Source organism: Antennarius striatus, chromosome 6, assembly GCF_040054535.1.
Source record: "Antennarius striatus isolate MH-2024 chromosome 6, ASM4005453v1, whole genome shotgun sequence".
Lineage (NCBI taxonomy): Eukaryota > Metazoa > Chordata > Actinopteri > Lophiiformes > Antennariidae > Antennarius > Antennarius striatus.
In genome coordinates, this window is record NC_090781.1 from 8,162,184 (window position 1) to 8,188,335 (window position 26,152).

The window sequence follows — 26,152 nt, forward strand, 5'->3', positions numbered from 1 at the left end:
TGATTGGTTGCACCGCTTCCCATTTATGGGCATAAAACTATCTTTCCTGTTCGTGAAGGAAAAAAAAGATGTAGAGGATCTACAACAATACACAGAGTTTCATTTAGTTTACACGCCGATGCTTCACTTTATACAACTCCAGCTTAAGAAAAGAAGGGAAGGAGTTGAACACAAGAACATGTTTCCAGAAAAAAAGTTTCAGGATCTACTTGATAGAAATCAGAAGCTACATTTGTGGATCGTTTTAAATTTACACTCTGTGTTTGTGCCCTGACTTCGAATTAACACTTTGTCCTGTCAAATGAGACATTTCCTTCAGGCATAGCGGCAGCACCTCATTTTGCACTCCATGATGAGCCAAAGCCTCAATAGATGGTGAAACCGCTGACGTCGATCAGCAAAAATGTTGTTAGACGGCCGGAACACCCAGACTCATTCCTGTCACGATCCCATCCACGAGGAAATGATTAGAACATCCAGTTAGTGTGAGAAAAATATACATGCACTTACCATCCTTTTGAAAATAGATGCACTGACAAATACTTAACATACTATTTATTGTCAAGTGCATAGGACAGATAAATGTCTTAAAACTTGCAAATAAATAAATAAAATTCCTGCACAATAGCTACGTTGCAGTAAATATTTTTTTTAATCAGTATGCAGGAAATCCTTTTTGTTTTGAAAGGTTTTAGACTCTTGCTCCATGATGCATACATTGTGTATTTGTTACCATTTAATGCAGTAATGTGTGACAACATCTACAAGTTGGTTTAGAACCAGTTTGAGTCTCTGGTTCTCACCTCAGTGGGCATAAAAAGACAACAGAGGCAAGGAGTCTGCAGCATCTTAGATCCAGAGCGTCAATGTGTGGCAGCAGATGATGTTGTGTATGTGTGTGTGTGTGTGTGTGTGTGTGTGTGTGTGTGTGTGTGTGTGTGTGTGTGCGTGTTGGGTTTACGTAGGACACGCTTCTCTGTTCTACCTCCTTCGATAACGAACTGTCCTCCATGTCCACAACTGTAGATCAGAACAGTCTGTATCATCTGTATCATCCTTTGGAGGGATTTTAAGGACACTTGATAGTTTTTATTAGACAACAGACCTCAGGCTGAGTTTGCATTTCTACACAGGATTCTCTATTCTAGAATGGCAGTTATACATTTTTGTATACTAATTATTTATACTGTCATGTTCATCTTTTAATTATCGTTTCACAAAGTCAATGTTAATGTACGATGCTTTCAATGGCAGGGCACCTTTATTGGTTAAAGTGAAATGTAGCATTCCTAAATGTTAAGAGACAAAGGTTCATCTGAATAAAGAAATTATTTGCAGTCTGGATATTCAGAGTCTTTAGAGTTTGTTTCAATTTTTGAAACAAAAATGAATCACATGGACGTAAAAATGGTTCATAGATTAGTTATGACACATAAAATATCCTTTGAAGGTATCAGAGTCAGTGTGTGGCCACACAGATGTGAACACGGCTACTTGCAGCTTTACTGGTGTTTTGTCAGGAACCAGTTTGGAGGATTTCTGGTTCCTTCAGGGTCTTTGACCCAGAAGATGCCAGAGTTCTCTGGGGGGGGGGGGGGGGGGTTCTCATCAGTTCTGCACAGACACAGCTGTAATGACCCTGAAATGTGAAACGTCTCACGTTAATTCAACAACCGGATGATATGAATATGTACCATATACAAAAAAACCCGTGAAATCATCACCAAGGTTTCAACATGTCGAGAAAACGCCTGTTTTTCCAGATCGCTGTAAATTCAAGGAGTTAAAGAGATGGAAACACTGAGTCTTCTTTCTTGTTCCTCTCCTGGAGGATAAAATATCACCTCATGTCACAGGCTGACAAGTTTACAGAGGATGAGGTGAGTTGTTGCTTGGCAACAGGGTGAAATATCGGATGCATTAATACCAGATATGTGATTCGGGGGTTGCTGGTGGTGGCAAACACAGTTGAACAACTTGAAGGTGAGCTTTGATGAATATCCAATCTGAAGCCATTTAATTTGATTCAAAGTCCTTAACTACCAGCAACAGCTTATTACAAAGATCCTTCTCAGCTCTCTTCCAGACGCCCTCTCCAATAACAGGACCATTCATAACCTCCACGGCCTCTGGCTAGAGACTCAGTAATCTCATTTGTACAGCAACAGATGTTTCTCTTAAAAACATCCGTTCACTGGCGAGTGAAAAAGTCCGCCTCTCATTCTTCCATGGGATCAAAGAGACCAGTCTAATCGGCAAGAAATCTGTCACATTTGTACTGGTTTGAGGAGACATATTGACTTACAGTAGGCTTACTGTGTTGTGAAACATGAACGCTCTCCTTCCTTCTCACTAGGCCTACACGTATTTCACCAGGACGCTTTCATGTTGTGCACATCAAAAAGGCCACACAGAGGAGGAGGGGGGGGGGGGGATGCATATGAAACAACAACAACAACAAAAAAAACCCCCAGACAAATAAACAGCGCTTGCGTTCCCATGGCAGCGCGGGGCAGTAATCTGACGACTGGTTTCCCATGGCTGTGTCTCGCTGCCCCATAGACCTCCACTCTGTCTCACTGATGGCTCCTGTGATTGCAATCATCCATCTTACTGTCAGAGGCAAAAAAAAAAAAGAAAAAAAAGGGCAAGAAAGGGGACATCACACACACCATCTCTCGCTCGCTCCCTTGTGTCCGGCAAACAAGCCGCCCCACTATGAGGAGAGCCAACACGCGGACCTTAGGCCCGCTGCGCCGGGTGTGTGTGTGTGTGTCCGTCTGTGTGTGTCCATGCTTATACCGTCTACAGAGAGAACATGTGTGGGTGTGCATCTTTAGCCGTCTCTGCCTGCCCATTATATTGCATGATCAGTCACTGGCGTGTACACGGGGGAGCTGTGGACATGTCTGATCTTGCAGCTGATCAAAAGCACCAGAGACTCGTTCCCTTGTGGCCATGCAAGCAAGCCCTCATATCAACATGTCTCTGTTCAGTAGGCAGGAAAAAGAAGAGAGAAACAGGGGGGAGGAGGAGGAGGGGACGAATCAGGAGAACGACAGAAACAGGCAGGCAAAGCGTAGATAAAAGAGGCCGGCGTGGAATGTATGACAATGATACATAACTGCACTTATCTTCCTGTTCTGATGAGCTAATTGAATGGCAAAAGCCAGCTTTGGTTTTCTGTCTGTTTGTGTAACAGCATGTGTGATCCCCTTCTGCAAACCTGACAGCTCTCTTCATCACAGCAGCAGCGGATTTCTTTAAAAAAAAAAAGGGGGGGGAGGGGGAAATAAAGAAAAGAGGGTACAATAAAGCATTTTTACTACTTTTCATACTAAATAAATCAGATATTTAAAACTCCTCTCTGGATGTAGAACGGACAAAGAGCAGGAGTAGAAGGAGGGTGAGGAAGACACAGAGGAGGAGATGAAGAAATGGAGTAGCAGAGCCATGATGGGTAGACTTATTGTGACATTTAACATAATCACATCGGATACACTTTAGTGACTCAACAGCATTAATCTCTGATGTTTTTTCAATAATTGACACAGATGAAGATCTGCTGAGCTGCTTAAATAAAACACACTCGCACACACACACACACACACACACACACCTAAACATAGTTTAGAAGAAAATGACACAGGCACACAACAGAACAGCCACATCTAAAGGACAGCCTCGCACCCGGGGGAGGATAACTGGACGACTTCATGTTTTCATTCACGTCTGTTTGTTACATGAATTGTCTGCAGAGTTTTCAAAACCACCTCAACAGATTTCCATAAAACTTGCTGAGAGGACAGGTCTTCTGGAGGATTATATCTCATTAAAGTTTGGTGCAGATCCAGTAAAGCAGCAGAGCCAGATTTTTTTCCCCACACTTTCTTCAACATCTAACAGTTACAGGTTTTTTTCTTCCGTTTCTCAGCTTTAATGTAAAAAAAAAAAAAAAAACAGACAACAGGATTATAGAGGGAGTTTGGTGTGTACATTTACAGGGTTGTTTGAGTTGTGACTTGACTGAATTACAGACGACTCTTGGACCTCGGCAGACATTTGCTGGACCGCTGAAAAGTCTGTAGCTCTGGTATTATTTAATCTCTCCGCTGCTCACATTTTTTTTTTTTTAAACTTGCAGTATTGACCGCTAGGCTTCTGGCTCCTGTATTGATCTTCTCATCATTCTCAGCTAAACGTGAACGCTCCAAGCTCATGTGCTCAAATCCCAAAATATTCCACTTACGTATGAATCCGTAACAGAGAAAACAAAATATTGGACCAGATATGATCAAAACTTGAGAGCAACAGGCTTTGTGTCATTACAGAATAATCATATCAGTTTGTGAGCAGATCTTAGAGGCGGTTTGAGGGAAAACTGGATGTGATCCTTGTCCCATGAGGGCGAACCAGAGTTCAGCCAGGTTCACGGTTTCCACGACTACATTCAACTGTTTCTATTTCTTTTGCTTTCCAGATGTGTGCCCTCCAGATGCCGTTCATTTCACCTCCATATATTGTAAGCAGATATTCTTGGCAGTCTGTCATGTATTACCTCAGTTTTAACAAGATGGAGCAACCAGAGAGGAAGAGACAGGAAGAAATATGTTTGACATGCTAACATAAGATGAACCTTCATGTCAGTCCAAAAACCACGCTTGACACTAAACTGTATCTTTAGCTCACATCACCCCTGAGGAGCCGAGTCACATCAATCAAGATAACTAATGTGTTTATGTTCTTTTTTTTATTATTATTATTTGAAAAGGAAAAAAGACCTTGGTGGTATTTTATGGGGTTATATTTCATTGTAAAACATGCTGTAGGATCGTGCATCAACAGGATCGAGGAGGCAGACAAAAGGCCTTTCGTGTGGATGAAATGTTCAACATCTCATGTCTGCTTTTCTTTTTACATCTGTGCGCATTTGTGACAAAAAACAAGACAGTAATAAACAAATAAAGTGTAATATTAAAAGGTATGAGAAGCATGATATCAACAACAAACCACATCCATCACCATTATACACATACATACAGATTAGACTGCACTCTTAAAGGGTAGTTCGTCGGTGCCGCTCCTCGGGGGCCGGCGGGGTTTGAACGGGCTGAAGGCGCTTGATCTTCAAGGGGGGAAAAGACAGCGGGTCTGAAATCCTGCTGAACCCAGAACCTTCAGAGTTGTCTGGGTTTGGTCCATGAAAAACAGAAAAACGTAAATCGAAAAGGAAAAGAAAAACAACAACCTCATTTAAATTTTAAGATTTTACTGTTAAAGGAAATGTTTGGCTTTTATAAGGAATTTGCTCATTTGCTAACTAGAAACAGAACTAGATAAGAAGACTGATACTCCTCTCATCTCTGTTTGCTAGAAATGAAGTTGGAATCAGTAAAAACAAGCTGCCTTGGTGCAAACAGATCCGTCCTGACTTAACTACAGAACAAATATTGACATGTCACATGTCCTGCATTCAATTTGTAGTAAAAGTGAGTATTAACGACAACGTTTGTGTGTGCATCAGTGTGTGTCTTGGAAGGAAGCAGGAAGCTCCTGGTGGTTCGGTGGCAGCTCACGGCCAAAACAAAGTCCGGCTGAAAACCCAAATCAAGCAGCAGATTGCAATATACTTTATACTTTTTAATTTTTGGTGCAGGTTAAACAAATGAGGTGTGAGATGTGAGTCACCTTTAGAAGGGGTGGTGCTGTGGTGATCAAACATCAATTTATCATAACAAATCTAAACCAAGCATGCGACATGTAAATTTGTACTGGGAGGGTTGATGGGATGGATGGTGTGCTGTATGGAATAGAGCCCTCATGTCATGTTTATAACTTATGGCTGTCATTGCAAAATGTTTAAATTGGGGCGGGTTTTCAGGTTTTGTTTGCCTCTCTTGGCAGCTAAGCTAAGCTAAATACAAGCGCTGGCTGAAAACTCCTTTTTTCTAGTTTCTGTGCATAGCAAGGCTAATTCCAGCGGCTAGCTGTACAGTTACAGTTAATTAAATTTAAAAAAAAAAATTATTTAATTTTTCAATTTAATTTTAATTTAATTTTTTAATGAAAAATTTTTTAACTGTAATTTTAATTTTTTAGTTAACGGACGATTTGAGAGCGCCGTGAATCAGGGGTACTTCTCTTAGAGCTTATATTTAGTAATCACTGGAGGCCTGGAGAAATGCTTTCCCTCCTCACCATGGACACCGATCATGTGCTCCAGGATCAGGACTCTCTCCGCCAGGATTTTCAAGGCCTCCCTGAGCTGCTGCATGGCCTCGCCCTGGATAACACCACCGTAGTTATTTAGGATGATTCATCAAACGAGGCCAGAGGGAAAAGTCACGTCTCTTACCTCATTCAAGCCTTGTCCAGGTTCTCCCTTTGGCCCTGGTGCCCCCTAAGACAACAGTAAAATCAATCTCATCTCTGTTCCGTGTGTTTTATGCAACTCAATAACTTTATACTTACAGGCAGGCCCTGCTCTCCTGTTAAACCTGGATGCCCCTGGTGGAGGAAAAAATACCAGAAATAAATATTTTAGGACTTGTACTTCCACATTTCACTGACTTGCATTTTTTACGCCCTGTGCTGATATGCCTCTTCATCAAAGGTCTAATCTTAAACCACATCGGAGGAAAAAAGGGATCAGGTTTGGAGTTGGAGTCCCTCTAGAAAGCAGGATAAAAGAAGTAACCCGACATGGCTGCCCTGATTAGTCAGGCCTGGCCTTGGATGAGGGAGTGAAGGAGACGGGGTGGGGGTGGGGGGGATTAGTCAGAGCTTGGAGTGTGTTTTTGATGTGTTTAAGGCTGCATGGCAGCCCAGATCATTTGCAAACTACAGAACAAAAAGCATCTTGATAGTTGATCAGATTCAAATATGTTCCCCCAAACTGCTAATCTGATAAGGAGGACAGTCTTGAAAGCACACTCACCCTTTCTCCTGGATCTCCTTTAGGCCCAGGATCCCCCGGCTTGCCTTGAAGGCCGTCCTTGCCCTGATATCAGTAAAACAGAATGTACTAATGATGCAAGACATACTTCACATTCATAATTTTACCAAGCAACAGCGACAGCTACCCACATTTAGTCCTGGGAGGCCCGGTGCTCCTGCAGGTCCTCTCAATCCTGCAGGGCCTGAAAATGTTAACCATGAAGGAAAAGAAATGACTAAAAAAGGATTTCTATGAATATCAAATAATTCAAGATTTGAATGAAACGTTAAACTTCAAAATGTAAATTCAATCAAATTAATTTACCACAGTTGAATGTAATTAATAAATTATATTGTTTAAACATATTAAACACATGATTAACCTCCTGAGCCTCCGGAATCTCACTTGCTATAAAAGTTGATTTACTTCTGGTGAAACATCCTCTAACTTCCACCACAGTTGTTTCAGATCTTATGGTCACATGAAGACAGATTGGGTGGGTGGGGTGTTGTTATTTACATGTAATCTGCCTTTTCTAATCGTGTTCAAATGTCTGCTTAATGTAGATGGTGGAAGAGAAACAGGATCAAAGATAAATTTGCTTTTCTTCGAGTTCAGTCTTGGAATGTTTCAAGTTTTACTTTGAAATCCAGCCGAAAATCAGTTTCGACTCAGCTGTTGGACTGACGGCAAGAGGGGGATTAAACTCATACCTGGGGGGCCGACGGGACCAGTCGGCCCAGCGGGTCCAACGACCGTCTGAGTAGCAGAGAGAGCTGGAAAGTTTGCAAAGACAGATCAGAAGAAAACAATAAATAATACAAGAACAACGTTCATTAGCAAAAGTGTAAAGTAATGTATCCTGATGTAAAGGAATTAAATTAAACTAAATCCTGAGTGGATTTCATGTGTTAAAACACTAGAACAAGGTTTCTTGATCTCATCACAGATAAAGTCAACTTAGCAGGAAAGTGAAACCAACCCAAGAGTCAGACACAAACAGAAAAGGATTTAGAAACAATCTGCATCTGAAGGTAATAAGTCCGTTTCTGCTGTCAATTTACAGTAACGTATTGTTTGTTGTGTTTTAACACAACTGTTTTCTGACTGAATCCATCTTTGCGGCTACATGTGTTCTCTAACAGCCCAGACCTCAGGGTGAGGGATCCCTTTGTCAACAGAACAGAAGAATTAAGACATCAGGGTTCACCAGTCAGGATAATGACTTTCATCTGCAGTCAGCAGTAGGATTAAATACAGTATGACGGACAGGAACAGTTGGTCCATCTAGGAATGGTTCCGTTTACGGAACAGTGAATGTTTGCATACGCTCCCTTCATCGAAGGCGTTCAGGAAGCGGGGGTCGTGCCTCGCAGGATATTTCACAGCGTGCTTCTAAGAATGAATTTTGTTTTGCAACCACACTCCCACTTCTCCTCCACTACAACATGTGCTCAGTCTTCCTCTGCAGCGAGGCAGCGCCGTTGTATTATGGCAACAGTCCACAGCGGGCGTCGAGAAAGAGCAGATTTCCCTCTGGAACTAATTTTCTAATGTTACAGGCTCATCGAGGCCTGGCTGCATCCCCGACACACTCAACATGAGTGGCAGACAATCTCCTTTCCTTGTTCATTGCTAGTCCAGATTTTGGCTCAGGGCCGCGGCCCGTTTCCCCCAAAACGCAGACTGTTGTGCTGACAGTTAACAAATTAGGTCTGATTTACAGCCAGTTGCCCCCCCCCCCCCTCAGCTTACATAGTCCCACAGACCCAAATCTACATAGTTCCAGACCCACAGACTCTGTCTCAGCTCAGCCAGAAGCTTAATGGGAGCCAGCAGTCTGCGTGGAGCTGAGATCACAGCGTGGACTTCTACTGCCGCCCTGTGGCGACGCCACACACAGATGCAAGTTCAGGACTGTTCTTTATTATTTTCTTCTTATATATTCCACATGAAGGTTGTTGATCACTTCCATACTCGCCACACTAAATATTTTTATTACAGATGTCTGCAGGGAACAAACATAATAGAAGCGGTGCTTTATTAAAGCTAATAAAATCAATGAAAAGCATCTCGTTCTTTCATTTTGTTTTTCCCTTCTTTTTTTTGGTTGTCTTTTTTAAAACCACCTGAGGTAATCTGGTGATTAAACTGGGCATTTTGGCTCCGTTGTTGGTAAACTGAAGCTCTGCAGCCGTGAAGCACATGGAAATATTTAAAGTAAATGGAAGGCAGTCCTTTGCTGCTCGGAAACAATGCTCTTTACAGAAGAGGAGTGTGCTGCTAAAAGTTGTCAACGCACATTACTTGCTTAAAAACTTGGTATTACAGATACAGATACTTAAATATCTGAACCGTTTTTCATACTTAAACATCCACCTGACTAGGATTCAGGAAAATTATTGCAAAGAGAACTAAATGAGGATAATAGATGACGTACATTCGTGAATGTAGGACGAAATGTGAAAATACATTGATGGATTTGGCATTAATTTGATCTTACTTCAATATGTATGTTTTTATTTTTACATTAGTTTCAGTCATAACTGAAGCGCGTGTAAAGTCTTCTCTCACATGTCCTTACTTTAGTCCATGTGGGACGGTTTAACTTGAGTTACCATAAAACTACGTATTACTTTAACAAAGTAAATCATCCTCACCTTCACTGTCCACGTGAAACACATCACCGCGTTCCCGTGCATGAGAGGAGCTCATCCCAGGAGGACCCGGTGGACCAGGAGGGCCGGGGAGACCCGCTTCTCCTGAAGGACCCCTATCTCCCTTTGGTCCTAAAGGAGGAAGACAAAACGCAACCAATCAGTCGGTAGGTCGGGTTAAGCAAGAAATAATCAGTTGATCATAATCAGACTAAGTCCCATTATAAAATTTTACCTGTGGGTCCAGGGAGGCCCGTTCTTCCAGCCGGCCCTGGAAGTCCAGCAGATCCTGGAAGCCCCGGTGGCCCACTGGGCCCTGGTGGCCCTCTACCCGCTGGTGCTTCAAAAAAAAAAAATCAATTTAAGGTCAAATACTTCACTCTGGAATGATTTATACTCATCCTTTGCTTCAATTTTTAAAAAAATCCTATTGTTCTAACATTTAAATTACAACAATAATTGCTTTATACTGTTCATTATATAAAGAAAGTTGTGTGTTCTTCTGCCCATAAAGAATTCTTATCCTCTATTCTAGAACAAATGAGCAGCTAAATGCTGAACGTCTGCACCCACAGGGTTATTATTTATCATAATTGAGGTAAGTTGTCCTCATTTAGCGGCTGAATGAGTCCTGAGTGAAATAGTGAACAACGTTTTAATTATCTCTGATTATTGAAATCCAAGCTGCCCTTTTGCTGTGGACATAAAAACAACCATAAAATTCTCCCTGTCCTTTTATCCATTTTTATTTGAATATGAAATCAGATTTTTTTCATTGACCTTTTTGCAGACATTAAGTTATAACAGCTCATCAACATCATGTTTTTTTTATGACAGGTGGACACCTGGTGGAAGGTGCAATGGTGGTCCAATAGGTGTAGGTTGGGGTGCGTCCACTTCATTGTCTGTGGAGTGCTCCGGTAGGCTGCTGACCGCTGGCCGGGGGAACTGACCTCCTTCCAACAGCTTCATCTGGAAAAAGAGCAGCAGACTTCAGACACGTCATAATATCTCCGATGAAATCATTCAAAGGACGACTGAATCCAGAGATGTCTTTACCTTTGATTCAATGGCATTAATTCTGCTGCTCATGTCAGAGAAACTGGTGCAGTTCAAACATTCTGTAGGAAAGACAAGAAAACACTTTCATCACGTTAGCAGAAAAAACCAGTTCTTTTATCTCCGTCTGTGCTTCATCCCTTGCTTCTTCTTTCAGCCTGATATCATTTAAGAATCACGTCCAACAAGGAAACAAAAGAAAAATCCTGTGAAACCAGATCCTGGAATGTTTAGTGTTCCTTGAATCGACTCACACAAATAAAAACGGTTACACCTCTCATGGAATTTGCTGTCTTGCTGACAAAATCATTAATTGAGTGCAGTCCATGTAAAAGCACACCACACACACACACACACACACACACACACACACACACACACACACACACACACACACACACACACACACACACACACACACACTCCTGCAGTGGGCAGCACGCTCCTCTTGTAGAATCAAATGGATCCAGCTGACTTGCAGCACAACATCCTGCTGTAGCAGAAACCTTAAAAGCTGATTGGGTCAGTTTGTGTCTGTCATTTGCTTAATAATACATCCTTATACAGAGAGACATAGTCTCTTGTTTGTTGTGTTTTAACCAGTACGTTAGTGTAAGTGCAATACAATGCTCACTCATTTTCATCCTTGTTTTGGTCTCTCCACCAACTCCCCAAGAAAAATATCTTTGGAAGCCAACTTGTTTTTACTGTTGGATGGTAGTTTATTAGTGTTTTTTTGCAGAAAGTCGCTGCAGGTTGGAGAAGTGAAAATGATTCATCCGACCTGTTGATCATTTAAATAAGATTGTTTACAGTGCTAACAGTGCTAAAAGTTAATAGTTGTAGGAAATAAGACATGTCTAGCTTGTTTTTAGGATTCTTGCTTTCAGTTTCCTGTCAGTAACACTCAGATGTTTACATACATGCACTCTATTGAACTTCCTGTTGCCACTCACGTTCTCTGTTTCCTCATTCTGGACAAAAAAGTTTAACCCGACTAGCAGTCATTTCTCCACAGACACCTAAACATTCTGTTTGTGTAATTTAGGATTCTTTGCATGAGTTATAATCCAAAACTCAAAACGCAGCATAGAACAACTGTATTTGTTCTCAAACCAAGACAACATTATGGCTCATAAGGAGTCTGCAATATCAGCTGTCAGTGCTGCAGTTGGGACCCACCCAGATTGTGGTCATAGCAGGGACACCTAGAATGAGAGACAACTGGTGCCCATAAATAACAGAACAGAAAACTGACCCAAACGGCTCTGGTTTGCCTAAACGGTCATTTTTGATGGGAGGACAGTGGGTTCTAATAGCAGACGCTGAGGTTTCAGCTTCAAAGCTTTTTGCTGAAATAGGACTGGGTGAACGTCTAGACCACGTCTATGTGTGTGCTTAAGATCGTGTGCATCCAGTCCAGTGGTGTCTTGGTGGACTACGCGGGCGTGGCTTCTCAATACCTCATTTCAACATGTTGGATCTGGGCCTGGAGCGCAGCCACAAACGGAAACAACAATCAACAGCCCGACCCAAAACGCATTCCTCAATCCCAAACACCCGAGAGCTGACAAGGCCAAAATGACCCCACGAGTGGTTTGTTGTGACTGCCTGCCCTGAGGTTTCTTCAGGAAGTCCACCAAGGACGTCAAAGCTGCACAGCATGCAGAAAGTGGGCAAACACTGGCTCCACAAACAGAGGGGGTTCTGCCCTGTTCTTAATTCCTTTGTCACACACTTATCTTTCATGCAGGCATACAAAGATCCTTTAAAATCTGCATGACATGCACCAGACTTTCAGCTAAGCCCACTATCAGCTCAACCACAGTGAGAGCGGTTTGCAGAAGCTGGTGGAACACAACCCTACGTCTGACGCCATGTCCACTCTTTGCCGCTAATTTGCGAACTTGTCCACTTGTAAATGTCTTTACCAAAGAGAGACAGAAATAAACCAGACGTATGTTATTATGTCATAAACTCACACCGCAGGAAAACACCACAGCTGACTCAAATCAAACCAAAAATATGAACAAAACAACTGTATTTCTTTTTTTCTATAGGTGGTGGGTGGGATTTCTGGTCCTGCATTCTCAGTTTAATTATGTTGGGTTGGAAAACCCAAACTTCCGTTGTACTTAAGCTGATGTTTAGAAGAGGACCGCAACTATAGACTCTGTTTGGTTCCTTAATTATACCATGGCACCATAAAACAGGGTTATTTTTCTTGGATTGTACCCAGTTCATGGGGAAGAATCATAATGGTGTTGCTTTTAGTCAGCGGCAAAACAAACAAATGGAGGAACTTTGTCTCCCACAAAGAGAAGAGAATGACAACTATGTTTGAGCAGATCCCAAATATTGTGTGATCTTATTGAAGATTTATCCAAATGTTATGTCAAGACTGTAATTTTGTCAGTATAAAAGCTGCTTCAAAATATAACTTTTAGGTGATAAAATGTTACTTAGACACGTCAAAGTCACTCAAACTGACCGCAGACCAAACATTTTAACGCATAAATACGTGACATTGGTGGGATCACATGTCCATAAATAGCATGATACAGAAGCAATGCTGTTTGACTTGTGTGATAAGCTCAGTTGTTAATGATGATGGTGATGAAAACTGAGATACTGGAGCAGACTGATTACTGGGAGGAAAGTCCCTCAGGCAAAACACAAAGGCAGCAAATAAGATAAGAACCCATTGAAACATCAATGAAACATCAGAGGAACCATAACAGAGAGAATATTTTATCTCAAAAAACCACAAATCTCCAACCGCTTCAATGAATTGTCATTCTCATTATGGAGCTATAAAAGACTGTTCAGAATAATTTAATATATTATAAGAAAAAGTAGACTGTTCGACATGGATACAAAGAAAGAAACACACAGCACACAGCACTAATAGTGTGTGTGTGTGTGTGTGTGTGTGTGTGTGTGTGTGTGTGTGTGTGTGTGTGTGTGTGTGTGTGTGTGTGTGTGTGTGTGTGTGTGTGTGTGTGTGTGTGTGTGTGTGTGTGTGTGTGTGTGTGTGTGTGTGTGCGTAGACCACAGTCAACCTCCAACAGCCGACTTGTGTCCCAGGGGTTTGGTGTGTGTATCTGCCTCAGCCAACAAGTGGTCAGCTATTGCTGGCATGGGTAGCAGCTGACGCAGAACACACACGCCCACACACAGACAGACACACACGCCCACACACACACCTTCACATATATGCATAGACTTACACACAAGCTCGTACTGTCGCTAACTCTCGTCCTCTCTGAATCACACACCGACGTTATTGAAAACTCAGACGTCTTGTGTTCAACAGTGTGAGCGTTTAGTCATGTCTGCCATGATGCCAGCTGGCAGGGCTTTCTTTGAAGTCAAGCAACACTTTGCAAGTAAGAAAAACTTGGTGATTAATGGAGTATATGGTTGCATTTGATCATTCGTTACTTCATGCAGACTTCACTTGACTGCAAGATTAAATCAAATGAAATCAGGAACTACGATTAATCTGACATTTCTACTCACTAAATGCTGGAACCCCAGAAGTAAAGTGATCAAACAATGGCAGACTTAATCTTTCCCAGTCTACGAGCAGACCTAATTTCTCTGTCATTCCCTCATGCTACCAGAATGGACCGCTCGGCACAGCACCGGTGAAACATTAGCAACACAATGGTCACAGCTTGAGATAGATGATGGTCCCGTTGGTGCACAGACATGAAGTCATCATCGTGCTATGAGATGATGCTGTGAGAAATTTCAAGAGAGATGATGGCAAAAGCGACCGCTTGGAAGGAGTGCAGCATTTTCAATTGGTTTTGCAGTGGTGTTTCTTGCCACGGATGAAGAGTTGGAAGTGGTGGCGCTACAGACAGGAAGGGAACAGAATCAGAGGATTGCTGCTGAAGTCATATTTAAATGATTGCAAAATTGGATTGACCCTCTAGGAGCACAGACCTCTGCATGAGCACTGATTATCAGACGCTGAAGAACTTCCAGCATAAAAAAAGGCAGTTTGGGTGATGGATTCAGAAAAATATGTCAGCAAATACTGCAGGAGGTAGATTCTGATTCTGGTTTAAAGATTATGACTCCAAAGAGGATGAACTTAATGTTTCGTAGCATCTCCAGCAGGTTGCCATGTTTTGGTTTGGAGTGAATCTTCTACTGAAACATCTGCACACATTTAGTTAACTGAGTTTACCGTGGCGCCTACCGAACACGTGACACGTGTACCTGAGGGGGATCCTAAGACGCACGTCTGCAAACCTGTTCCTCTTTAGAAGGCAAATAAACGGTTTCTGTCTTGCCAAGCTGTTGAGCCTCACATCATGGGGTCGAGTCTCACGCCAAGGCTCGGATGGCTGCGTTCAAACGGACTGCACCAAACACACCGGGTTATGTGCTAATTTCACCAAACTTAACAAGTTGGGATGCAATTTAAATAATAGATTTCTGTCATTCCTACATCTCTTAAGTCTTCATGTGGATCTTTCTCTAGGAACCATCTATCTTTTATTGCATAATATGCTGTGTGAGAATTAATGTAGCCGCAACAGGACTCAAGCCAGTGTCTTATTGTGCCGGTCCCAAGCCCGGATAAATACAGAGGGTTGCGTCAGGAAGGGCATACAGTATAAAACTTTTGCCAAATCAAACATGCGAATCAAACCTATGACTTCCATCGATCGGTCGAGGCCCAGATTAACGACCGCCATCGGCGCTGTTGACCTACAGGTTGTCAGTGGAAATTGGACTACTGTTGGTCGAAAAGGAGAGGAGGAAAGTGTGTTTGAAGGAAGACAGAGAAGAGGACCGCCAAGAGTATAGGACTGAGAGTAGGGACGTTAAATGTTGGAACTATGACAGGAAAAGGTAGAGAATTGGTTGACATGATGCAGAGGAGGAAGGTAGACATACTGTGTACAGGAGACCAGGTGGAAAGGTAGCAAGGCAAGAAGTTTAGGAGCAGGGTTCAAGTTGTTCTATCTTGGTGTAGATAGGAAAAGAAATGGAGTAGGAGTTATCTTGAAGGAGGAGTTTGTTAGGAATGTCCTGGAGGTAAAAAGAGTGTCAGACAGAGTGATGAGTCGGAAGCTAGAAATTGAAGGTGTGATGGTCAATGTTGTTAGTGGGTATGCTCCACAGGTAGGATGTGAGCTGGAGGAGAAGGAGAAATTGTGGTTGGACTTTGACGAAGTGATGCAGAGCACACCTAGAAGTGAGAGAGTTGTCATTGGTGCAGACTTCAATGGACATATTGGTGCAGGAACAGGGGTGATGAGGAGGTGATGGGCAGGTTTGGTATCCAGGAGAGGAACGCAGAAGGACAGATGGTAGATGACTTTGCAATAAGGATGGAAATAGCTATATTGAATACTTTCTTCCAGAAGAAGCAGGAACATAGGGTGACCTATAAGAGTCGAGGTAGGAGCACACAGGTAGACTACATCTTGTGTAGATGGTGTAATCTGAAGGAGATCAGTGACTGCAAAGTAGTGGTAGGCAAGAATGTAGCCAAACAGCATAGGATGGTGGTGTGTAGGATGACTCTGGTGGTGAGGAAGATGAAGAGGGCAAAGACAGAGCAGGGGACAAAATGGTGGAAGCTGAAAAGGGAAGAGTGTTGCATGACTTTTAGGAAGGAGTTAAGACAGGCTCTGGGTGGTCAGGAGGTGCTTCCAGATGACTGGACAACTACAGCTAACGTGATCAGGGAGACAGGTAGGAGAGTACTTGGTGTGTCATCTGGAAGGAAAGTCGATAAGGAGACTTGGTGATGGAATGAGGAGGTACAGGAGTGTATACAGAGAAAGAGGTTAGCTAAGAAGAAGTAGGACACTGAGAGGACTGAGGAGAGTAGACAGGAATACAGGGAGATACAGCGTAAGGTGAAGGTAGAGGTAGCAAAGGCCAAACAAGGGGCTTATGATGACTTGTATGCTAGGTTGGACAGTAAGGAGGGAGAGACTGATCTATATAGGTTGGCAAGACAGAGAGATAGAGATGGGAAGGACGTGCAGCAGGTTAGGGTGATTAAGGATAGGGGTGGAAGTCTATTGACAGGTGCCAGTAGTGTGATGGGAAGATGGAAAGAGTACTTTGAAGAGTTGATGAACGTGGAAAATGAGAGAGAACAAAGACTAGAAGAGGTGACTGTTGTGGACCAGGAAGTAGTAAAGATTAGTCAGGATGAAGTGAGGAGGGCACTGAAGAGGATGAAGAAAGCAAAGGCAGTCGGTCCTGATGATATACGTGTAGAGGTATGGAAGTGTCTAGGAGAGGTGGCAGTAGAGTTTCTGACTGGGTTCTTCAACAGGATCTTAGATACTGAGAAGATGCCTGAGGAATGGAGAAGTGTGCTGGTGCCCATTTTTAAGGACAAGGGAGATGTGCAGAGTTGTGGCAACTACGGAGGAATAAAGTTGATGAGCCATACAATGAAGTTATGTGAAAGAGTAGTGGAAGCTAGACTAAGGGCAGAAGTGAGCATTTGTGAGCAGCAGGATGGTTTCATGCCAAAAAAGAGTACTACAGATGCAGTATTTGCTTTGAGGATGTTGATGAAGAAGTATAGAGAAGGCCAGAGTGAGCTGCATTGTGTTTTTGTAGATCTGGAGAAAGCTTATGACAGGGTGCCCAGAGAGGAACTGTGGTATTGTATGAGGAAGTCTGGAGTGGCAGAGAAGTATGTTAGAGCAGTGCAGGACATGTATGAGAACTGTAAGACAGTGGTGAGGTGTGCTGTAGGTGTGACAGAAGAGTTCAAGGTGGAGGTGGGACTGCATCAGGGATCAGCTCTGAGTCCCTTCTTGTTCGCTATGGTGATGGACAGGCTGATATACGAGGTTAGACAGGACTCTCCATGAAAAATGATTGCAGACGACATTGTGATCTGCAGTGAGAGCAGGGAACAGGTGGAGGAGAGGCTAGAGAGGTGGAGGTTTGTCCTGGAAAGGAGAGGAATGAAGGTTAGCCGCAGTAAGACAGAGTACATGTGTGTGAATGAGAGGGACCCAAGTGGAAGAGTGAGGTTATAGGGAGAAGAGATCAAGAAGGTGGAGGATTTTAAGTACTTAGGGTCAACAGTCCAGAGCAATGGAGAGTGTGGAAAAGAGGTGAAGAAGTGTGTACAGGCAGGATGGAACGGGTGGAGAAAAGTGTCAGGTGTGATCTGTGATAGAAGATTTTCAGCTAAAATGAAAGGAAAGGTGTACAAAACTGTGGTGAGACCAGCGATGTTGTTTGGTCTCGAGCAGTGGTTCTTAACCTTGTTGGAGGTACCGAACCCTGCCGGTTTCATGTGCTCACTCACCGAAACCTTCTTTAGTAATTTTTTTTTAAAATTTAAGCCAAATTATATGTTTTACTGGTGTATTTTATGAATTGTGCATTAATGTCACCTTTTTCAAAGAACAAAACCAAGACAGTGCATGAACTCACATGAAATTACCTACCTGCAAATCAGTGTGACTTCTGCTGTTGTTATTGAGAGACCAGTTCAGATATGCGTGGCTTCACCTTGGCAAGTGCTACTCTTATGTCATTTTCACAGCAAAGTCAGTTTCTTTTGTTTTCCATGCAGCTTAAGGAAGTGTTCCTTTATTTTTGCCAGTGCGAGACTAGAGTTGCTCAACTTGACATTGCAAATTATGCAGAACGCTGACTCTGATCACGTTCTGTTATACAGTACATTTAAATTCACATTGCACATATTTGTCCGGCCACCTTCTTTTTTTGATCAACATAGTTACTATGAAATAAATATTTAAGAAAGCAATCAGATGATGTACCATCATGACAGGCATGAATCGACTACCGAGTGCGCAAAGTCCCATGTAGCACAGGTAGGCTAATCGATGTAGTGTGATCACCTGCAGCCAGTGATGGCTAAGGGGGGTGTGTCATCACGAATTGACACAATGTGTCAAACGTACACAGTGATTCGTGTGTGTTCGGCAAAAATACCCGAAACATTCTGTCGGGTGTTTTGTCTGGACCTCCGTCTCTGCCGAACCCCTGAGACCGACTCACCAAACCCCTAGGGTTCGATCGAACCCAGGTTAACAACCACTGGTCTAGAGACAGTGTCACTGAGGAAAGGACAGGAGACAGACCTGGAGGTTGCAGAGATGATGATGCTGAGGTTCTCTTTGGGAGTGACCAGGAAGGATAGGATCAGGAATGAGTACATCAGAGGGACAGCACATCTTAGAGGTTTTGGAGATAAAGTCAGAGAGGCCAGACTGAGATGGTTTGGACATGTCCAGAGGAGACATAGTGAATATATTGGTAGAAGGATGCTGAGTTTTGAACTGCCAGGCAGGAGACCTAGAGGAAGACCAAAGAGGAGGTTTATGGATATAGTGAAAGAGGACATGAAGGTACTTGGTGTGAGAGAAGAGGATACAGAAGACAGGGTTAGATGGAGGCAACTGATTCGCTGTGGCGACCCCTAAAGGGAAAAGCCGAAAGGAAAAGAAGAAGAGGAGGATGCTCTGTGAGAATTATAACTTTATCACTATTATGATTAAATGTCTCCTTACTTCGGGTTTACATCCCTTCTAAAATATCAGGAAAAAAATCCGTGAAAGGGAAGCACTTTTTATCATCTTTGAGCACCTCTGGATGTTCTGACTAATTGCGACTTTGAGCGTTCAGCTAAAGACGCTGCGGTGCCCAGGAGCATACTTTACTGTAACTATAGCTACAGCTGCATTCTGTTGTTTGTAGATTTTTCCACAACTGAGCACCAGTGTCCATAAATAAATAAATAAATAAAAGCACCAAAACAATGGTGGTCTGTTTCAATCCAAATAGTACATTTCATACAATTTCCAAAGCCGAATTTTCACCAAACTTTACGCTCACATGTGGCTCTTATCGACCCCAGAACCCTTTCCAGCAAACATTTTAGGAACTCTGGAACTTTGCTTGCCTCACTCAAGGCAAACAGATGCATTGAGTTGCAGACCGAAGGGCAAATGGTTAAATGGAGACAGGAAGACTCAATGATAAGATGATGAAAGAAAGAAATGACGAAGGAGGAACAGATCATCCATCAGGCAGATCTGACCTGGACCAGTAACAGCTACTCTATTCCACAGCTCACCGCAGGTCAAAGGTGACCATCTGACCTACATTTGAGCAGAGCCAAGGATGTAGTAGAAACATCAGTCATATCCATATTGAGGAGCACATGTGGAACGACTGTTTAATCTTTTTACTCCAATGAGAGGAGAGCAGAAGATCTAAAGGACATAGGAAGTTAGATAAAGAGCGAGCAGCAAGAAATATAGAAGATAAAGAAGGAACAGAAAAGGCATGGCAAGGGCAAATCAGCCAAAGTCTACAAGAGGATGAGTGCAGATGATGAAATGGAAAAGAGAGGAAAGGTATTTTTGAATGATATAATATAGCTGCTGATGCAGATAAACTCTCAAACAATGGGTTTTAGTATACTTCCTTCACTTCCTCCTGATTCAGCTGCACAGGGGAAAAAGTGACTTAAGCAGCGTCATAACTACAGCACATTAGCAAATTAGCACATTGCCACCCAACGCTTTAGGCCACTTCTTTAATGAAATTCCTTGTTAACTTTAGAAAAATAAAACCCCGACACAGCCAGCAGTAAACTTTGTTTAGCTTCTCCTCCTTGGCTTATACTGGAGCTCAAAGGTTACCCTTTTTCATCAGGGGAGGTCCCGGCAATTCTTTTTTCTTCGTACAAGAAGCTCACATCTTTACCCACAATTCTTACTGTTCGTTGGATCATGTGAGCAGAAAGGTGCTGGGGTGCCGCTGCAGGCTGGAAAAGGAGCAGGGCAGGGGCCCAAAGCACGGAAATTACAAACACATTTCTCCCAAATGTGTTCCATGCCGTCATGTTAACACAGCTCCGCTGAAAGCAAAATGTAAATCTTGTGATGCGCTCTATACGGCCAGGGCAAACTGGACTGTCAGAAAGATTGACTGGTCAGGTGTCGGGGAAATTAATTCAGTGAAGACCCACTGGTCATTAGCAGACAGAGAAGGTCAGGCTGTGCAACAAGTTCTGCACTCAGATGTGTGCAGATCAAAATAGTAAACGCCATTGTGAGCAATTACAGTCAATGTTGCTGATGGGTGTAAAATATTCAAAAATAATGGAAAATATGCTAATCACTCATTTTAATTCAACAGCAATCTAAAAGGCATAATATTAGTGTAGCTCCTCAAAAGACTAAAAAAATCTAAATCCTCAAGTTGGGAAGTCGTAAAAAGGAGGCATTAAAGTTCAGTTAAATTACAATAAATGGTTAAAAAAGCAGGAGTATTATTTTCATCTGATCAACTAATATTCACTTCTGAGTATTTTGTAAAATGCTGATGCATCACTCTTGTTTAATATGACTTTCAGGAGAAAAGTTAGAAGCCTTCATCCTACACAGTGGCTCAGTGGTGGAGCGGGTCGTCCAATGATTCAAGGATTGTCAGTTCGAATCCCGCTTCCGCTGAGTCATTTGTCGTTGTGTCCTTGGGCAAGACAGTTTACCCTCCTTGCCTCCAGTGAGAGACTCATTGGCGTGTGAGTGTGTGTGATTGTTCTGGTGGTGGTTGGAGGGGCTGTAGGCGCAGACTGGCAGCCACCCCTCCATCAGTCTGCCCCAGGGCAGCTGTGGCTACACACGTAGTCTACCATCACCAAGTATGAATGAGGAGTGAATGAATAATGGATTCAATGTAAAGCGTCTTTGAGTGTCCACAAAAGTGCTACTTAAATCTAATCCATTATTATACTTATTATACAACATTATGAAGTCAAATCACTGCTGATTTTGGCTGCAACCTCGAGTCACAAGAAAGAAAACACCTCTGAGAAGACATTATAAGAGACTATTAGATGAACATTAGACATTACATTCGACTATTGCAGCAGACAAAAGGGATGTATCAAAATTAACACAAGAAGACGGCAGTGGAATCTGGCAGAAAATGACTTAAGCTTTAGAAGATGAAAGAGAGAATTTGGAGATGTGGAGGAACGAGCAACACACATTTGACTCAATAGCCTTCCTTATGTATCTGTATCGACATCTCTGAGGGCCTCAGTGGCCTCTGTAGTGGAGCCAGCGCCTCATCAAACAAAAACCAGAGGGTGATGTCATCTTCATTGGTTAAGGCTGTCCTCTCGCGCTCTGATAAAAGGCAAAGTGGTGTTGTGTAACTCGTAGATGTGTAACGCGTAGATGTGTACGGTGTTGGCTGCGTGACATGGAGACACGAGGATTCGGTTACCGGCCACACTTTAAAGAATAGTTTGACGTGTTGGTGAGAAGTAAGAATATTCTCTTTTGTTCCAAGAGTTTGATAATAAGATACCGCTCTCATGTCCGTGCAGTAAATATGTTGGTTATCATCAAGAGGGGAATTAGCTTAGCTTAGCACAATGAGCAGAACTCTCTCTGCTGTGTGGACCCAACATCTTGACAACAGCTAACAATGAGGCAAGGAGAGATCTTTGTTCTCAATGAACGGTTCAAAAACGAGCAACGAGAGCAAAACACACCAAAAATGATCCTTTTGATCCCTTTAACATCAATCTGTCTTTGAAAAATGAAGTGAAAACATTCGTGGCATAGCTTTGAATTGTTCGTCTGTGGTGTTACAAATCAGAACCGTCGTTTCCAATGTGTTCCTGATAAACATTACATTTCAGCTTTATAGTACAGGGGTTAACCCACATAAGAACCCGACTTTGTTCCAAAGCTCCATCCTGGTCTTAGCACGGTCACGTCTGTTTAAAGGCCTGGTGGAGGAGTGTCATGCTCATTAAACTCAAGGGGGCCACTTTCCCACAGAACTGGATCTGAACTGGATCTCTGTTGTCTGGGCAGCTTGGAGCAGCTGTGGAGCCCTGTGGGACAGAAACACCTCTAAATTCAGCTGGACTTACACCATCCACCCTCTTCTCTTCTCTTCTCTTCTCTTCTCTTCTCTTCTCTTCTCTTCTCTTCTCTTCCCTTCCCTTCTCTACTCTACTCTACTCTACTCTTCACTTCCCTTCCCTTCTCCTCTTCCTATACCTCCAACACATTGACCCCTGACAGCTTCGTTCCCTCCTCAGTGTGGAACAGACTGTCTGGTGACATCACTCGCTGCTTCCAAGGCCTCTTTGCTGAGTCAAATCTGGCCTTCTGTCTATGCATATGGACGTAATTTTCCTCCTGCTCTATAGCTGTTGGAACTTGCAAATACATTTCAGCAAACGTTAAATAAACAGCCAGATTACCACTTCACACTGCTGCAACCACTTTGGTCTCAAGTGAACCATAATCTCTGGCATTACAGACTCAGCGGATATGTGCTAATCTTTGTGTGGAGTAATATCCACGGCCGGGCAAATAATGATTTTCAAGTGTTTGGTAATAACGTCTGCGTTTATTCCATTAGCATTAATGTGTGTTTTCTTAACTCATGGTAAATCCTGCCCATCCAAGTGCAACAAGGAGTAATTCTGAAAAATGGAACAAGGTGTGGTAAGCAAAACTAAAAAGTCATTGAGGTAACTGTTACCTTTGGACAAATATGAAGAGGCCATTCCAGCATGTTACATGAACGACTATAACTCACCCGAAAACAATATAAAGAGTGTTGGTGGGTCTATTATGAGAATAAAATTATCTTTAAAGTGAGATTGAAGAGGAATTAGATTTTATATAACTGAATCTCAGCCAATTCAGCGTCAACCACCTTTTTATGGGCTCCACAGTGCTTTCAATACAACAGAATTAAGGAAGCCTAAAATAAAGCCTCCAGCTTCTCCCCCTACAGCTGATTGCTGTACCTCAGTCTTGGACATTTTGGTCTGAACTGAACTTATAGTCTGTGGTCTGTGGTATCCAGCAGCACGGCTGCCCGTCGCAGAGACCCAGACCTCCACCCACTTTACAAGCAGCTCAGCAGGACACCCCTCCAAGCGTTTTTACATTTTTGGACTGAAACAGCCCCGATGACATCAGAAACACAAACAAAGCTATCTCTGTCCTGTCTGTGGCCAGCAGTCATATGTGTGTGTGAATTTATGAAGGCAGAGGTACAGAAAGAAGGTTACAGATTCTAAAAAGATACAAAACCAAAAACCCCTCCCTTTCAACTGCTGCTGTGATGCAGCCTGGGTTCTCCCCAAAATAATCCGTAACAGGCTTTCAATCTTAATCTAAAACCACTTTACAATGAAATCAAAAGGCGAACTCTTGCACAGAAGCACGATTTGTGAGCTATCAAGTGCGCACCACCAAACATGAGAGAGGCAGTGATGTGGCTAAGGCTGCTAAAAAGACACAGATGGGGACAGAACACATGGTCTTTATTTCAGTCCATGAGAAACCCTGCGTCGGACCACATTCCTTCCTTACAGCGTTTGAGAAAGTTGTGTCACGTGGAAGGAAAAGCAGCCCAGATAAGAAACTCACCTTCACGACACTCCTCTCCTACAAAACCCGGGCAGCATCTCCACTCCAGTGAAGTGACCTGCTTATAGGCAACGATGAAAGATGGCCTGATCAGGGTCCTGTAGCTGAAGGAAACCACATTCACTGATTTCAGGTTGTAGCTTCACATATACGGAACATGTTAGAATGAAGAAAATGTGAAGAATCTATTTTGAAGGAAAACAATTATATGAGCTGAGATACATCTTGTTTCTACTGTATGAGGAGGGAAAATCCTGTCTATCTGAAGAGGTAATTTAAGTTTATTGTTTTCCATGCATGTAAGGAGAAATTAATGACTTTTTTTTTTACAGTTTGTATTAATGTATTTATTTGCACACAAGGCATAAAGATTAGCTCTGCAAACCCACATCACAAAATCCACCCTGCAACGTCATGCACAGTGATTTTGTCAAGCAAAACAGAAAAACAGAAAATGTGAGAGAAGAGATGAGCAAATTGAATTTAGCTTCATTAAATGAGGACTCTGGGGGTACCTGATGACTTTGGTGCAGGGTCCTGGCCATCGACAGCCCTGAAACACTCTCTGGACCCTGGTCTCTGTCCCGTTGTGCACCTGACAGGACACTGTTCTAGAAACAGTATACTGACACCAGTTCCTACAAAAAAAAATTAACACAGTTTTCGTTTTCTATAATACATCTGCATGAATTATTTTTATACATAACTTGTGTCCTTCAGCCACTCGTCCATGTGTAAAAAAAAAAATCTTTATGAAAACTAATTGAAACGATCTCTTGCACCTCAAGGATTCAATAAGATTACATTTTTTACAACTTCAGTGGAAAGGCGGAATATCCAGTGTGAACATGCACTCACCTGAGCTGGGACCCGGTACCTGGGGGTCCAGTGTTGCCGCTCTGTTCGGACTGAGCGCGCTGCCGCTGCACAGTGATGCTCGGGATGTGATACATAAAACCAGTTCCCAGAGAAGGAGAGAGGAGACTAGTCCACATGCACAACGCGTAAAGGACAGTTAAAGCCAACATGTCCTTTGAATTTATCCCTGACAGAAGTACCCGCAGAAATTGCTGATTTCCAAGTAAATCCTGTCGTTAATAATCCAAATACAAACACAGACCTAGATGGCGTCTAAAATGTGACGTGGGAAGAAAATATAAGAAAATCCTCCTGACACCATTACTTGGCTGGTCATGTCCTTCCCTCTCTAGAGCCCAGAATGAATGGTAAGCAGCTTGTTCCTAAACTATAGTACGGTTTTCAAACGTTTGACATCGCGCTGTGGACAAGGGGAGTCAAATATCCAGTGCGCTTTGTAAAAGGCGCGCTGAGAGTGGGGGTTGGAGCCGGAGTGCGTAAAGACTCATCTGGTCCCCATCGACAAAACCACGACCCTTCTCTTTTCATATGATGTGAATGTGATGGTTGTGGAGTCGGTTATTGAACTTCATCCCGGGTGTCTACTGTAATCACCAAACTGATAACCAATGATGATCAATAGCATACCCGACAAGGACTTATTTTCACGCCTCTCATTCACAATTACAAACCAAAGAACAGATAAAAGTTATGACATCTTGATATTAATATAATTGGATGGATCGGTCTTTTACATGTTTTTCCAATTGGAGCTCTACTGTGAAGTTTGTTTGTTTTTATCTCCAGATTGGATAGAGCTGAGCAAATGTTCACGTATTAACAGCAGTTCAATACTTTTATTAAAACCAGCCGCATAAGTTGGACGCCAGGATTGTATTTCTCTGAAACAAATCCGCCTTCTTTTTAAACATGTTTCGTTTATTTAATTAATTAGCGTTTCAGTAATTAAATGTACTTTGACAATAACAATACTATAACAATACCACAACTAATATTGATAATATTATTAGTAGTAGTAGAATTGATAATATTAGTATTGATAATATTAATAATATAATAAATCTAATACTGTATTCCAACACCTGTTGACTGTCCCGGTCACACCGCCACCTGGTCAGCAGCGCCCCCTGCCGGCGCCGGAGGCTCAACGCAGCAGTGACGCGGAAGCA

The 26,152-nt window shown here is 42.6% G+C and overlaps 1 protein-coding gene across 4 annotated transcripts; it reads right to left on the reverse strand.

The window, feature by feature from the left end:
• On the reverse strand, window positions 1-25,859 carry LOC137596389 (collagen alpha-1(XXVI) chain). 4 transcript variants are annotated; one of them, XM_068316875.1, is made up of 15 exons: window positions 24,963-25,858; window positions 24,620-24,742; window positions 24,105-24,208; window positions 10,654-10,715; window positions 10,440-10,566; window positions 9,830-9,934; window positions 9,598-9,726; window positions 7,651-7,713; window positions 7,087-7,139; window positions 6,938-7,000; window positions 6,472-6,507; window positions 6,356-6,400; window positions 6,199-6,283; window positions 5,041-5,187; window positions 1-3,261 (listed from the first exon to the last, which is right to left on the reverse strand). In XM_068316875.1, exons 1-14 carry the CDS (start codon window positions 25,130-25,132, stop codon window positions 5,057-5,059), a joined length of 1,296 nt encoding a protein of 431 aa, XP_068172976.1. In that variant the 5' UTR covers window positions 25,133-25,858; the 3' UTR covers window positions 1-3,261; window positions 5,041-5,056. The 4 variants fall into 4 exon arrangements, with proteins under 4 accessions (XP_068172976.1, XP_068172977.1, XP_068172974.1 ...); XM_068316874.1 differs by lacking the exon at window positions 1-3,261 and adding an exon at window positions 3,382-4,920 and having other exon boundaries at window positions 24,963-25,856; XM_068316876.1 differs by lacking the exon at window positions 1-3,261 and having other exon boundaries at window positions 3,378-5,187; window positions 24,105-24,202; window positions 24,963-25,859.
• Window positions 25,860-26,152: the final 293 nt, after the last annotated feature.